Source organism: Xenopus tropicalis, chromosome 8, assembly GCF_000004195.4.
Source record: "Xenopus tropicalis strain Nigerian chromosome 8, UCB_Xtro_10.0, whole genome shotgun sequence".
NCBI classification, from domain to species: domain Eukaryota; kingdom Metazoa; phylum Chordata; class Amphibia; order Anura; family Pipidae; genus Xenopus; species Xenopus tropicalis.
The window spans coordinates 44,937,529-44,953,777 of NC_030684.2; the positions used below are offsets into that span (position 1 = coordinate 44,937,529).

The window sequence follows — 16,249 nt, forward strand, 5'->3', positions numbered from 1 at the left end:
GAGAGACAGGAATATGAATAGGAGAGGGCCTGAATAGGAAGATGAACAATGAAAAAAGTATTAATAACAATAAAATGGTAGCCTCAGCAATAGTTTTTTTGGCTGCAAAGAATTAGAAGAAGAAGAAGGGAAATAATTCAAATACCATTCAAACACACTGTCTCCATTCTTACTCTTTTTCGTAAGACAACCACCAACCTCAACCTTCCAGTATCCTTCTGAAGCTGCAGAACTTACCCCCAGTTTTTGTTCTCCAGTAATACCCAGCAAGGACCCAGGCCAGAGCAGATACCCCGATCACAGCTCCTATGTGCAGAAATGGTAGTGTTGCCTGAAAATGTATGAATGGGAGAAAAAAAAATCAGTTAGAAAAGGGCCATCTGTATTCTCTTGCTGCTGCTGATAATTCACATATCCTCACTATAATAACCCAACCCACTGCTAATATTAATTTTCTTTCCATTCCACACTCTACTCTCCTCTCTACATTTTCTTTCACCCCCAATGTCTAATTTCTCTTTTTTCCTTCTCTTCCTCCCCCTGCCATGCATGCGCGAACAGCTCCTTCCCCCACGAGTGCGGAATTTTAGACTCGAATATGGAGCAGTGGGAAGAGGTCCCCATTGCTCCGCATGGGAGAAAAATGTCAACACTTTGGTGTGGCACCTCCCCAATGGCCCCTGCTGCCTTCACATCAAAGTGGTGTGTCGGGGGAGGGAGACAAAGGATCGCGGGAGTGCCACGAGGTGTATGGGTCTGGGCTGCCAGGGCCCACTGGGTTTTTTTCCGGTGCCCCGGCATCCCAGTCCAACACTGTCTCCAGCTTTCTTTTGCCACTACCCCACCCCACATTTCACTTCCCTAGAAGTTTTTGGTTATTTCTATGTGCACTAATTTGGTTCTGCCTTTCTCTGTGCCAGAGCCAGTAATGGCCAGATGCCAGAAAGCAAACCCTCTCTAAGGATGGATTATTATTTTTACACTATTTTAAAGGAAAACTTTACCCCCGAACAATGTATGTCTCTATAAAATATATCACATTAACCCACTCATATGTAAAACCCTGCTTCATCTAAATAAACCATTTTCATAAATATATACTTTTTAGTAGGGATGCACCAAATCCAGGATTCGGTTCCGGATTCGGCCAAGATTCGGCTTTTTTCAGCAGGATTCGGATGAATCCACGCTCCTGGCCGAACCGAATCCTAAAAATCACATGACTTTTTGTCACATAAACACAGAAGTTGAAATTTTTTCAGCACATGGCAATATTTAGCCATTTAAAAACCTAATTTGCAAGATTATTTAATAGACTACTTAACATAAAATAAACTGTTGGTTAAGTATTCATTCTGGCAATGTAGTTTTTCTTTAACACTTTGCTGCTCAGGCTCTCTCCTATTAAGCGTCTAAGTACTGGATGTATTAGCCTACTGCTTGGTTGCTAGGGTGAGTAGGCCCTCAGCAACCAGATAAGTGTAAATTCCAAACTGGAGGACTATGGCAAAAAAGAAAACCATGAGAATGAGAATTATCAAGCGTCCTGTGGACAAGACCATTAAAAAACTGAAGGCAAAGAGGAAGTGCTAGAGTAAAGCTGGAGTAGTCCAGGCAAGCCTCTTTTTATGTTCGTCAAGTGTCCTGCCTCCTGCAGGATGGAGGTTTACCCTACAGGTCTCCTGTGTCCTTCTGAGACTTCAGAGAAATAAAAAGATATAAAAAATGAACTTGGATTTATTGTCAAAAGAAATTTAGCAGTGCTATTTAAATACACATTCATCCACAGACTCCAATGAAATAGTGCCAGTATAGTGGACAGCATGTGTTCATACATTTAGTGAATATTTTGATATTTCTAAATCAAATCCATTACCCTTGATTGGTCCATGGTAATTTTTACTTTTACTGCCAAGTCAATTCATTAAGCTTCTTTTGGAATGTGCAAATACTATAGTGATTAATGGTTCCCTGCTCTCTGCATGAAATGATTTGCTGGATTCTCTAGATAGGAATCAATGCGCAGACTATAAACACAACCCAATATGTCATCAATATAAGTATGCTATATGGTGTATGGGACTCAGTCCCCAGCAAAATATAGACTGCATCTGTCTATACTCTTTATAAACAAGAAAATGAGTGACTTGCCAATAGTTTGTAGATACTGGTTATACATCATTGCACTGCTAGGGGGCAGGAGATGCTAAGGGAAGGATTGTACCTGCATGTAGATATATGCTGTTTGCCATTCTTCTCTCCACTTCAGAGAAAGACCAACGCATAGGAGAATGATCACAATGGCGCTGAGAAGAAAGAGAACCTGAAGGAGGAAAGTGACATGATATCTGCCCTTAGTGGAACTATAGAGGAAAGGGGACAAAGTGGCTCACAGAACAGAACAACACAATGAAAAGAAGGGAGGAAACTAAAGCAGAAGGATATATACATATATATCTATATAATATATTACTCACCTTATGGCACCAGTGCAGCTGAATTGGCAGCCCACATAGGACAAGGCAGAATGAGAGCAGCTATAAAATGAGATGTAAAAGTTTGAAAGTTTTACATTGAGCTTTCTGATATGGCCCCAGCAGATGGCAGTGTTACAGCACGCTTACTGCAAGCTAAAGGGACCCTAATGCCTGGAGAAGCACACCGGGCAATAGGAAAGAGCACATGACAATATGCAATTATAAACAATCTGAAACCTAAGTCACTCCACTGTCCTTGATCTGTATCACACAGCACTTTTACGTGACATTTAAAAAATCTAAACTTTCCGGATTTTTTATAAAGGTAGACATACCTTTTTTCCCCAGAAGACAAGAAGCAACAAGTCATCTCACACCCTGATATGCCCAGACACTATGACCCACTAAGAAACAGATCTACTTTCTGTACTTCTCTGTTGGTGTCCTCAATTCAGGACTTGCAATGTAGGTTCCCAGCATCTTCAGAAATGATGGCAAACCTGCATCCTTCAAATCAGTGTGATGTAGATATTGATATTCTAAGACAATTTGCAAGTGGTCTTCAATTTTTATTTTTTTATGGTTTTTCAGTTATTTAGGGTTTTGTTCAGCAGCTCTCCAGTTTGGCATTTTAGCAACTAACTGGTTTCTATGTTGCAATTTACCCTAGCGACCAGACAGTGGTTTAAACAAAAGTTGGCAATATGAATACAGAAGGGACTAAACAGAAAGATAAGTAATAAAAAGTACCAATAACAATAAAATATATATATACATAATTTTGGCTAGCACCCCGCAGAATATTGAGCTTTGGAGTGGGGACACCATTTGGATTGATATATATAATTGATATATATATATATATATATATATATATACAGATAATGGGTGAGTGCAGAGGGTCTCTTGTTGCTGTCTGTATACATTTTGCGGTCACAGCCACATTGCACCCCTTCCTAATGGTTTAAAATTTAGTGGTGAGCACAACTTCCTCTTATTTGCTATATCTTTAGGGGGATCTAAGAAGGGAAAATCTGGGGTTTGAACAAAGTGGGGCAACAGATGTAGGCAGGTAAATTGTGGAAATACTTAGTAACATTCCAACTGTTCTTGACTCTACAGGTAGTGCAGATCCAGTGGGTATAATAGCCTGTGAAAAAGGACTGTTGTTATGGGATAGCAGGTATAGTAGGGAGAGATGGTTCCTATAGTAGCAGTGGGGGGATAATAGCCTCTGGGAAGGGACTGTGGCTGTGGGATAGCAGGTATAGTAGGGAGAGATGGTGCCTATAGTAGCAGTGGGGGATAATAGCCTCTGGGAAGGGACTGTGGCTGTGGGATAGCAGGTATAGTAGGGAGAGATGGTGCCTATAGTAGCAGTGGGGGGATAATAGCCTCTGGGAAGGGACTGTGGCTGCGGGATAGCAGTTATAGTAGGGAGAGATGGTGCCTATAGTAGCAGTGGGATAATAGCCTCTGGGAAGGGACTGTGGCTGTGGCATAGCAGGTATAGTAGGGAGAGATGGTGCCTATAGTAGCAGTGGGGATAATAGCCTCTGGGAAGGGACTGCGGCTGTGGGATAGCAGGTATAGTAGGGAGAGATGGTGCCTATAGTAGCAGTGAGATAACAGCCTCTGGGAAGGGACTGTGGCTGTTGGATAGCAGGTGTAGTAGGGAGAGATGGTGCCTATAGTAGCAGTGGGGGGATAATAGCCTCTGGGAAGGGACTGTGGCTGTGGGATAGCAGGTATAGTAGGGGGAGATGGTGCCTATAGTAGCAGTGGGGGGATAATAGCCTCTGGGAAGGGACTGCGGCTGTGGGTTAGCAGGTATAGTAGGAAGAGATGGTGCCTATAGTAGCAGTGGGATAATAGCATCTGGGAAGGGACTGTGGCTGTGGGATAGCAGGTATAGTAGGGGGAGATGGTGCCTATAGTAGCAGTGGGGGGATAATAGCCTCTGGGAAGGGACTGCGGCTGTGGGTTAGCAGGTATAGTAGGAAGAGATGGTGCCTATAGTAGCAGTGGGATAATAGCATCTGGGAAGGGACTGTGGCTGTGGGATGGCAGGTATAGTAGGGAGAGATGGTGCCTATAGTAGCAGTGGGATAATAGCATCTGGGAAGGGACTGTGGCTGTGGGATAGCAGGTATAGTAGGGAGAGATGGTACCTATAGTAGCAGTGGGGGGATAATAGCATCTGGGAAGGGACTGTGGCTGTGGGATAGCAGGTATAGTAGGGAGAGATGGTACCTATAGTAGCAGTGGGGGATAATAGCCTCTGGGAAGGGACTGTGGCTGTGGGATAGCAGGTATAGTAGGGAGAGATGGTGCCTATAGTAGCAGTGGGATAATAGCCTCTGGGAAGGGACTGTGGCTGTGGGATAGCAGGTATAGTAGGGAGAGATGGTGCCTATAGTAGCAGTGGGGATAATAGCCTCTGGGAAGGGACTGTGGCAGTGAGATAGCAGGTATAATTGGACATGATGGTTAAAGTAACACTATTAATAATTTCACAATATGCTGCCCTTTCATTAGTCACTGAGGTACAACTTCTATCACTTTCATGGGGCACTGCAGGATGTAATTTAACAGCCGCTGACACAACACACATTGTCCTAATTTTTGCCCATGATGCACAGCCTTGCGCCATTATATGATTACAGAATGCCTTTGTAATAGCCTTATGTTTTATTTATTTTTAATATTCTTTATCATTTGCAACAGGGGGTAAACTATTCCCTCTATAAATACTATGAAAGGGACTGCTACAGAAAGGTGCTGGAGCATTAAAAGCAATTATGTATTTCTTGGACCTCTAGCAATTTTCACTACTTCTCTAATAGTACCCCCTATCCCCTTACCATAAGGATGCCACAGTATGTGAGAAGCACAGCTGCCACTGTGAGAAAGACAACAGACCAGTCCAGCCAAATGCCTGCAAAGCGGAATACCTCCCTGCAGGAACAAGAGTGGTGCTTTATGAATACTGAACTGGACCAAAAGAGACTTGAATACAATGACAGGATACACAGGAGCAGCGATCCAAACCATAGTCCTTTATACTCACTCGTTGAAGTTGTGCATGTCATTTCCCAGGGTGAGGGTGATCAGCATCCAAATCAGTGTGAAGAAGAAAACCAGGAGAAGCAGCAGAACCCAGATGCACTCACACTATATAGATAAATATATATTTCATAAATATTATGTGTAAGGACATATGATAAAGAATCTTTAAGTATTGTATTTGCAGATTATATATACACAGTCTTTAAACAGCACACCATTCACTTTAAGATAATACCTGGGTGCTAGTGCATAAAATCAATAGGCATTTCTTGTAGGATGTGACAGCACTCACAGGGATTTTTGTGCAAAAAAAATAAATATATATATATTATATATTTATTTATTTATTTTGATGCAATGGACCCCTACTCCAGCTCTTGTGAAGAATTATCCTTTATTCATATGTATCACCAGTGTATCAACTGTATATATCTTTATACAGTTTTCCTATTTGAACTTGTAGTATATTTTGGGGCTTTCCTATGTACATCAGACCACATGGATAGATTATTATATAAATAACAGATGCTGATATATGTTTTTTAGATTTCTTGTTCTTATCACTTCTGTTTTTCTGCCATTCTTTCTCATAATACTATTGGAGGTAGGGGCATACACTGGGTGCAGTTTACTCAGGGGTGAGTGTATACGTGTTGCTTGTAAGTACATTTGTATTGCAGGTCATAGTCCACAAGTCTAATCACAACAACATGTGGACAAGTGGTATAAAGTAATCAAAACTGACACAGCACACAATTAATATTTCTCTTATGAAGTTTGCAATCTATGTCTTGGTCAGCCTACATGGACTCAGCTATGTGGGGGAAAGCACGTCATAAATCAAGACAGTGATCTACCATAAGAAAGTTGCCTGTAGCTAGACATTTCATAAAACATGGACATAGTGAGAACCTAGATTTTTGGTTTTAGAAAAAAACAAACAAAAAAAAATCATCCAGTCCCAAAATTACAGCATATACAATATTTAAAGTGGACCTGTCACCCAGGTATAAAAAGCTGTATAATAAAAGTCCTTTTTTAAATTAAACATGAAACCCAAACTCATTTTTTTATTAACACATCCATAACCATTATAAAAGCATTTAAAAATCCCATAGTGGCACAGAAACAAGATTTTGGCAAGATACAAAGCTTGCCATAATAACAGGTGACTGTCTTCTTGCTGCAATTGTGAATTCCAAGGCTGAAGAAGAAGATTAAAATAATTTTTATAGTGTATGTGAAGTTTATTTTACTTGACAAACGCAATAGAAAACAATTTGGAATTATTTCTTAGGGTGACAGGTCCTCTTTAAACCTATACCAATTTACCATAGAAATCGAGCAGAAGAATCCTGGGTGACAAATACTGAACCAAACAAAAAGGAAAAACATAGAGAAACCCTACACCTGAGCAAAAGTCATCCATATGTGCAAAATATATCCTTTTTTGCATTCAACATAAAAAATTAGCATGTACAGGTATGGGACCTGCTATCCAGAATGCTCGGGACCTGGAGTTTTCCAGATAAGGGATCTTTCCGTAATTTGGATCTCCATAACTTAAGTCTGATAAAAAATTAGTTAAATATTGAGTAAACCCAATAAGATTGTTTTGCCTCCAGTAAGGATTAATTATATCTTAGATGGGCTCAAGTACAAGGTACTGTTTTATTATTACAGAGAAAAAAGAAATAATTAAAAAAAAAATCGAATTATTTGCTTATAATGGAGTCTACGGGCTGGCCTTTCCGTAATTCAGAACTTTCTGGATAACGGGTTTCCGGATAAGGGATCCCATACCTGTACTATAAAAAAGCACACATATAAAGACAATGGCAAGCTAAAAATGCTTTACCACAAAGGGTGGTGACTTAATATTTATAAATATGGTATAAATAATTATTTAGAAAGCACACTTCAAGCTTAATCTACATGGGAATATTATTACCCAAAAATAAAACTTAATGGAAAAAGGAACAAAATAGTACCCAGTTAAATAGAAAAAAATATATATAAATATGTAAATAAATATGGCCACATCAGAGTAATGATTATACGGTCAAAAAAGACTCCTTAACACTTTGGCATGGCCATTAAAACCTCATTACAAATATCAAATCATGCTCTATTCCACAGATACTTCACTTAGTATGAGACAGAACACAGAATCTCAGCAGTTGCTCACGGAACTTTCATAAAGTCTTTGGAACTTTAAATATTGGTGAGCCACTGCTGGGTTTCTTTATTCTGTCTCATACTGAGTTTGCTATGTCTGTGGGATGCAGCATGATTTGATATGTAGTACAGATATGGGATCCTTTATCTGGAAACCCATTATCCAGAAAGTTCCCAATTATAAGAAGGCCATCTCCCATAGACCACTATAAGAAAACTTATTTTCCTTTTCTGTGTAATAATAAAACAGTACCTTATACTGATCCCAACTAAGATATAATTAATCCTTATTGAAGGCAAAACAACCATGTTGGGTGTATTTAGTGTTTAAATAGTTTGTCAGCAAACTTAAGGTATGGAGACCCAAACTATGGTAAGACCCCTTATCAGGAAAACCCCAGGTCCCGAGCATTCTAGATAACAGGTCCCATGTCTGTATAAGTAAATCTAGAGCAACAGGACTTGCTGAGTTTTACTACTCATCTGAGCAACTTCTTCAGTTCAGCTGACTGGTATGGGAAGCGTATTACTTATCTTTTTATTCAGGCCCTCCTCTGTTCATATTCCAGTGTTTCTTTTAGACCACTGCTTGGTTGCTAGGTTAAACTGGGCTCTAGCAACCATATAGTTGCTGAATTTCCAAACTGCTGAACAAAAAGCTAAATAATTCAAAAACCACAAATAATAAACAATGAAGACCAATGACAAATTGCCTCAGAATCTCAATTTTGGTAGAAATAATATAAACGCAAACTATCTACTGAATGGTAGTGTGTTGGGGGTATCCTTAATGGAGAAGGATCTAGGGGTTTTTGTAGATAACAAGTTGTCTAATTCCAGGCAGTGTCATTCTGTGGCTACTAAAGCAAATAAAATGCTGTCTTGTATAAAAAAGGGCATTGACTCAAGGGATGAGAACATAATTTTGCCCCTTTATAGGTCCCTGGTAAGGCCTCACCTTGAGTATGCGGTGCAGTTTTGGGCTCCAGTCCTTAAGAGGGATATTAATGAGCTGGAGAAAGTGCAGAGACTGCAACTAAACTGGTAAAAGGGGATGGAAGATTTAAACTATGAGGTGAGACTGTCGAGGTTGGGGTTGTTTTCTCTGGAAAAGAGGCGCTTGCGAGGGGACATGATTACTCTGTACAAGTACATTAGAGGGGATTATAGGCAGATGGGGGATGTTCTTTTTTCCCATAAAAACAATCAACGCACCCCTTTAGATTAGAGGAACGGAGCTTCCATTTAAAGCAGCGTAGGTGGTTTTTCACGGTGAGGGCAGTGAGGCTGTGGAATGCCCTTCCTAGAGATGTGGTAATGGCAGATTCTGTTAATGCCTTTAAGAGGGGCCTGGATGAGTTATTGAACAATCAGAATATCCAAGGCTATTGTGATACAGGTATCGGAACCCTTATCCGGAAACCCATTATCCAGAAAGCTCCGAATTACGGAATGCCCGTCTCCCATAGACTCCATTTTAATCAAATAATTCAGAATTTTAAAACTGATTTCCTTTTTCTATGTAGAAATAAAACAGAACCTTGTAATTGATTCCAACTAAGATATAATTAATCCTTATTGGATGCAAAACAGTCCTATTGGGTTTAATTAAGGTTTTATTGATTTTTTAGTAGACTTAAGGTATTGAGATCCAAATTACGGAAAGACCCCTTATCCGGAATACCCTTGGTCCCGAGCATTCTGGATAATGGGTCCTATACCTGTACTAATATCTACAGTTAGTACTAGTGGTTGTATTTATAGTTTATGTATGTGAGTGTATAGATTGGTAGGTGTGGGTTAGGTGTGCTGGGTTTACTTGGATGGGTTGAACTTGATGGACACTGGTCTTTTTTCAACCCTATGTAACTATGTAACTATGTAACTATCTCTACGTCATACTAAAAGTTAATTTAAAGGTGAGCAATCCCTTTAATGAATTGTACAATACTAGTAGATTTGTGCTGCACTAGTGCCATATTATCAGGAGACTGAATATAGAAGCAGTGTGGGGAAAGCCCTTGTTTTTTCTTTATGCTGTACTAATATTACAGCCATAAGAATTGTAGTGGCCCCACAAAGAACCAAATAGCTAATCTAGCTCTAACTGCCACCCTCCTTTAAATAAAAGGCTCCCAGTGCACCAGCAATTCAGGGCAAGGGGCCCCTATTTAAGGTTACACACTCAGCTTGATTGTTTTAAACTAAAAATACGAGTCAGCATGTAATTCTTAGGAAAAATCAGTAATTCTCAAGTAATAAGATTAGGAACTGGCAAACTGATTTAGGGCAAAGCAGTTCACGTGATATATTTGGATTTTGCTACATTTTGCTAACTGATGATCTTGCCACTTTTATTTTGACTAAGATTCCTACAGCCTATGGACTAGGAAACATATTACCTGGATGGAAAACTTGTGTCCTAATCAAAAACATATAAGAGCAAGGTGGCCAGCATAAGGCTAATGTCAGACGAGGCGTCTGGCTATATTTTCGGCAAGCTTGCCAAAAATATTGCCATCCATCTACTACCTGTGCCTGCACCTGAATGATGAAATACGCTCGGTGCAGGCACATGTAGCTGAAATACGCATAAAAAGGCAAGAGAATGCAAAGCCTTGTGTTTTTATGCGGATATTGGCTACATGTGCCTGCACCCGAGTGTAGTCCACTCATTCGGGTGCAGGCGCAGGTAGGAGACGGATGGCGATATTTTCGGCAAGCGATTTTCAACTTGCCGAAAATATACGCCAGACACCTCGTCTGACATTAGCCTTACACGGAGAGTTAAGAGAGGGAGGTGCAAAACAATTAAACAATTTTGCAGAATGGTACATGGCCTAAGGTGTTTGGTTGGAATGCAAACGAGCCAGTCTGACACTGAGCAGTCAATCTTTATAGCTTTCAAGCATTATCAGTGCAAAGATGCAAGGGCAAGGGCGCGCCAGCAATTAGGCAAGTTGAGAAACTTTCCTTAGGTGGTAGCGCCCCGCAAGTTACCAGGGGCAGCAAAAAAAAAACAAAACACTCTCCTGGTAACATTAAGGGTAAAAAATTCAATTTCTTCACATCAGAATTTCAGCTTTTCTAGTGCAGAGAGTGCAATTGCGCTCTCTGCACTAGTGACGTGGGCTCCTCTTAAGCACAGTAAAGTTAAGCGTGTAGGGGGAGGGGGCAGCATCACTTCAGGGGATGAAACACTGTCTGGGTGATGGCAGGGATGGGAAGGGTGGTAAGGTCATAAAGTAAATAAAAGTTGCTGGGCTGCAATCATAGCAATGTATTGCTTTTAAATTAAATGTATTCAATGCTGTAAGTCTCCCCAATTCTTCACATGAGATCAGGGAGTCCCAATCTCACAGAGTCCGCTTTTATGTTAATGTCCATACGTGATCAATGATCCACAACGATCGCTTACAGAGGAAGCATGATAACATGGTGTATGTGTTTAGTGCCGAAGGGAAATGACTTTACCCCGAGCATATCATTCTCAATGGGGAATCCTTTTCCAAAAGTGTCACTGTAAACATTTTGTCTATTCCTTTAATTAAAATAAAAATCCATATTTTCTTTTATAGGACTAAAGGTGTTCCATTACCCATTCCCTGTAATGAGCTGAGTAACTTTAAAAAAAATGGTTTATTTGTGCATGGTAACGTGATTATCTGCCTTCCCACAGTTGCTCTGAATAACCATGAAATTGGAATTTGAAAGCACTTTTAATTTTTATATATGCAATGTGTACACCAATAGGTGAGTATGAAAACCTTTAATTAATATTATGCTGAACAGCAAAGTATACTGCCCCTTTATGAAAAGCATGGTATTTGCTCGGCAGAGTAGCAAGCATCTAAAAAGAGATTATATCCATTTTTAACATGATAAGTACATATTAAGATCAAACATCATATTATCTTTTATATTTATCGTAACTATTTTTTTTTAAATCACAAAAATATGTTAAATGTTTAAGAACAGGGTTTAATGTTGCTGGGCAGGTTGTTCCAGGGCTCAGAGGTATAGAAGGGCAAGAGTAACATTCTTCTGTTAACTTATAATAAGCTGTTTGAAGAAACAAGATTATAGTTCCAATTTTGTACAAGGTTTGGCATGTCACTCAGGTAATTGTGTGGTTTGTCAGTGAGTTTTAAGCCGGAAAGGTATGATTCATATCTGGAATACAATACTGATTCTAACTGCCAACCAATGGTCAAATGAAGGTTAAACCTCAGTCCCAGGTATCTAAAACAATAATAAGAGGGCAGCTTGTTTTGTGTCAGGGACTTTGTTATATTTCATTATAGTTAGGGGGATGCTATGTTAAACAGAAGATAACCAAGTCCCGGTAAAGTGCAGCCTGAGGCAATGTTATTGCCTTTTGCTAAAATGGAGGTCTGGGCTGGAATATGCTGAAATGAATGAAATTTTGTGATATGATAATAAAACTCTTGTGCCTAAATCCTCTTAAATCCTTCCCCCCCAACAAATGCACAAATTTGCTATATTGTACAGATAATACAAATCAGGGCGGGAACTAGGGGTAGGCAGAGGAGGCAGCTGCCTAGGACGCAAAGATTAGGGGGTGCCAGGCAGGAACCTCTCCTGTCTACCCCTAGTCCTCCTTCTTTGCCATTGCCCATGCCGCTTGTCATTAGCGGTGGGGGCAATGACCCATCGGATTGCACCCCCCCCCCAGACTGCGCATGCACGCCAAAGCACAGGGGAGGGGGGCAATGTAGGAGTAAAACACAGTCATTGGCTGATATTAACCTAGCATGTGTGTTCCCTTGGTTTGTGTGTGAGCGTATTGCCCGGTATTAAACCAATGGCACATACTCCTAAAAAAGTATATTTTTCGTGAAATATGTTGATTACATAATATTATATATATATTATATAATTTATTTCATATTTATGGAGACCTCCATAGTTTCTCTTTCAGCATCTCATCCGAGGGCTAACACGCAGAGGTATAAGGCTAAATATTTTTGATACCCCTTGTTGTGATAATAATGCTATGAAGTGTCATTATTGTCACAAAAGTTGTATCATTATCCGGCAAAGTGTTAAATTTACATTATTCATCAAGTTACGAAACAGGCATTTTAAGTAATATTAGTGGGTCTATTTGGAAAATGCATCTATGCTTGTACATGTAATACAGGTATGGGACCCTTTATTCAGAATGCTCAGCACCTGGGGTTTTCCAGAAAAGGGGTCTTTCCATAATTTGGATCACTTTACTTTTGAAGGTATATTTATCATGCTGTGTAAAAAGTGGAGTAAAGCATTACCGGTGATGTTGCCCAGGGCAATCTGCTTGGTCCAGAAACAGTTGGACAAGGGGCAAAGTTCATTGCTAATGACAAAAATTTTCAAACCTCCCGATTTTCTGACTGATGTTGGATGAAAAATGACTAGATGTGCGATTGGTGCCCACTAACCTTACAATAACTTGACGGATATCTCGGACTGAAATTGGTCCTTATGGAGAAAAAATCTCATTGTTTATGGCACCTTTAGTTGCAGACTGGCCTTAGTAAATTTCAGGCATATTTAAAGCTTGAATTACCAAAATCAGAAGATAACTTCAAGCCCTCCCCCCACTCCACTTAACAAATTGTGGAGTTAGTGAAAGAAAGAGTACTCTGACATATTTCTATAAGACATTTCCCTGTAACCATGCTATAATGACATTCTAAATAGACTTTCTGTAACCAACCATGGTGGGAAATTTAAGGTCAGGTCACAGCTGAAATTGAGGCTTGCCTTGTTTCAAGAAAATAAAAAGATGTTAAAGCCATAAAGCCTTAGGCAACATCTTTACTATGAGCAGTAGCGTTCTCCCACTGTCTGACATGAAAGGTTACTGATCTTCTTTAAAAGGGAAGAAACCCCCTTAACACCCACCCACAGAATGCCAATGGGTTTGACATTACTTGTAAATGTAATTGCAGCTGTCCCTTTCTGCACTGCTAGCTTGTATATTGCAGATCTATTAACTTTGGAATACTCATGTACAAACAAATATTCACACATGTGGATTTCCAAAATAGCAAATGTATTATAATGAATGGAAGGGGATAAACCCCTTGGGCTTTTAGATTATCCCTGATATCATCTGATTTACAATCTTGCTGTATCACACATCATACAAAGGTTTTATGAATCACTTCTATAGCTATGGCAAACAGATGCCTTATCTTGAACCCACACTGGGTCCCTACCCAATCACTTCTATTATTCAATTGTTTCTGCCCTTTGCCTACAAGTTACTGGAGGGTGTAGTCTACAACAGCCTCACTGAGTTTCTCCCTCTTGTTCTTACTACATCGGACTGAAACCACTGGGTAAACACAACATTAATGTGCCAAACCAGTCCTTGTGCAACAGGACTTTTAAACCTCCATGATAAATCAGCTAGATATCGGGCATTCAATGCTAAGCACACCATGCACAGGCTGACTAGAGGCTGTTGCTAAGCCTTAGCAATGTCGTGAGAGGCCCAGTCTTCACATGTAATTGTCCCCTGCATGGTCAGCTTAATACCAATTAGCAGCAGTTAAAAGGAGAACTAAACCCTAAAAATGAATATGGCTAAAAAAGCTAGTGTTTATATTCTAAACATATTGCACTACCCTAAAGGTTTAGCATCTCTATAGTAGTAGTGATCCAGACCTTCAAAGTTATTACAGAAAAGAAGGTGTGAAGCTACTGGGGGAACCTTTAGAGCTTCAGATCTCCATTGCTTAAGGGCTGTGGTTGCTTTGGGCTGGTACAGAAGGCGAAAACATAATTTAACATTTCTGTTCTTCTTCTTTACTTAAGCTTTAGTTATTCTTTAAGCCAACTGTGAGTACCAGAGGAAGCTCTGTTTTTTGTAGGGACTAGAGTCTCTGAAGAAGAGCCATAGAGAAATAATGGAGTTTGGTAGATATCTCAGAATGACTTCAGACTGTGTTGGGGGAGGCTATAATTTGCTGTGGATTATAATTTGTGTTGTCCTTGGTTCTCCAATGGCTTAAATGACATGGGACAAAAGGAGTACAGAAAGAAAAGGAGAGGGAATGATGTTTTTTAATAATACATTAGCAAGGGAGTGTTGGTGGATAAATACGTGTAAACAACTGCACCCCTTACGGCCTAAATGTAGGTTTTAATCTACTTTTAGAATAGTCATACTATAGTGTTTTTTATTATATGAGAACACTATAGTTTTGAGATAGTTTATAGTTTCATCCTTTAGTCCCTACAGATAGAGCAATAAAGTTTCTTCAACCATGTGGAACATTATAGAATAGCTGTGCAAGGGTCATCATTGCTCTTGGAAGCCAATTACTGACAAAATGCATCAGCGGTAGTGTAATTCTGCATGTTTATGCTAAGGACCTTGCCATGCTAAAGCCCAATAGATGTCCGATAGAGACACAGGATTGTATTTTTGGGACAACGTGGATACTTTTAGAAGTGCATTGGACTTTCGAAATTTCCGAAATTTGATTTTTATTAAAATATAAAATGTATCTGCTCATGCTATATCTCATGTAGAGTCATAGGAGAACTGTGCTTTGGGGGGGCAACTATGTAGAGAATTTTTTGTTGGAACTTTCTATGGAACTGATTTCTTTGAACATTTATGAGTACAACTGCCTGACCCCAATTTGCTTCCTGAAAGGTTACAGAATTTCACCCCTCTGTTTAAATGTGTGTATTTACGGTGGCAACAGTGAGGTCCAATCTGTATATATATATATATATATATATATATATATATATATATATATATATATATATATATATATATATATATATATATATACATATATATATATATATATATTGTATAGTAATAACTCACAAGAGGGTTAAGCGAAGATTTTTTATAACAGCTGATTTAAGTGCGCAAGGTGTGTGAAGTAGTTTACTGCGTTTAAAAACACTGGTTTCTTTTTTACTCTATGTTTCTAAATTGGTTTCCCTTTTGGAAACTCTTCCCACTTGGTATATATTGTCTGATTTGCAAGCAAGTACCATTACCGATCAAGACAAGTCATGTGTTAGTTTGCTCCTAATCTCATGAGCCCCATGTTAATCTCATCAGGTGATTACATCACATGCACAAACCCAGGCTCAATGTATATTAATAAATTCTTGCTGAATGTTCCATGCGAGGGACAAGGAGAATATGTTATATAGAATATGGCTTATTAACAAATAAAAAACACATCTCTCAAGTCTTCATCGTGCAAGCTAAGTGGGATTCTCCAAACTGAGTGCACTGAATGATTGCCAGCAGTGATGCAAGTCAGGAAAAACACAACCCAGATCTGACCCTAGCTGACAAAACCTTAAGCCATTCCTGATCCAAATCTGCAAAATGTTGCCATTGTATGACCTGCATTCAACCCATACCTGCATCTTTCTGCTACTTCTGCATGCACCTTAGGAACCAAAATAGGGAAACTTCGGGGAGCAGAGGAAGAGTGTACTTCACCGCACTGACCCGCAGCCAACCGCAATGGTGC

The 16,249-nt window shown here is 39.5% G+C and overlaps 1 protein-coding gene across 6 annotated transcripts in view; it reads right to left on the reverse strand.

Annotated features, from left to right (window-relative positions):
- Positions 1–16,249, reverse strand: part of gdpd2 (glycerophosphodiester phosphodiesterase domain containing 2) — a 59,773-nt gene that overhangs the window by 5,767 nt on the left and 37,757 nt on the right. For all 6 annotated transcript variants that reach the window (XM_031891868.1, XM_031891869.1, XM_031891871.1 and 3 more), the window contains 5 exons: positions 5,548–5,651; positions 5,342–5,435; positions 2,478–2,537; positions 2,225–2,323; positions 238–331 (listed from right to left, as the gene is read on the reverse strand). In XM_031891868.1, the coding sequence (XP_031747728.1) occupies positions 238–331; positions 2,225–2,323; positions 2,478–2,537; positions 5,342–5,435; positions 5,548–5,651 (451 nt within the window). The remainder of the gene's footprint in view (positions 1–237; positions 332–2,224; positions 2,324–2,477; positions 2,538–5,341; positions 5,436–5,547; positions 5,652–16,249) is intronic.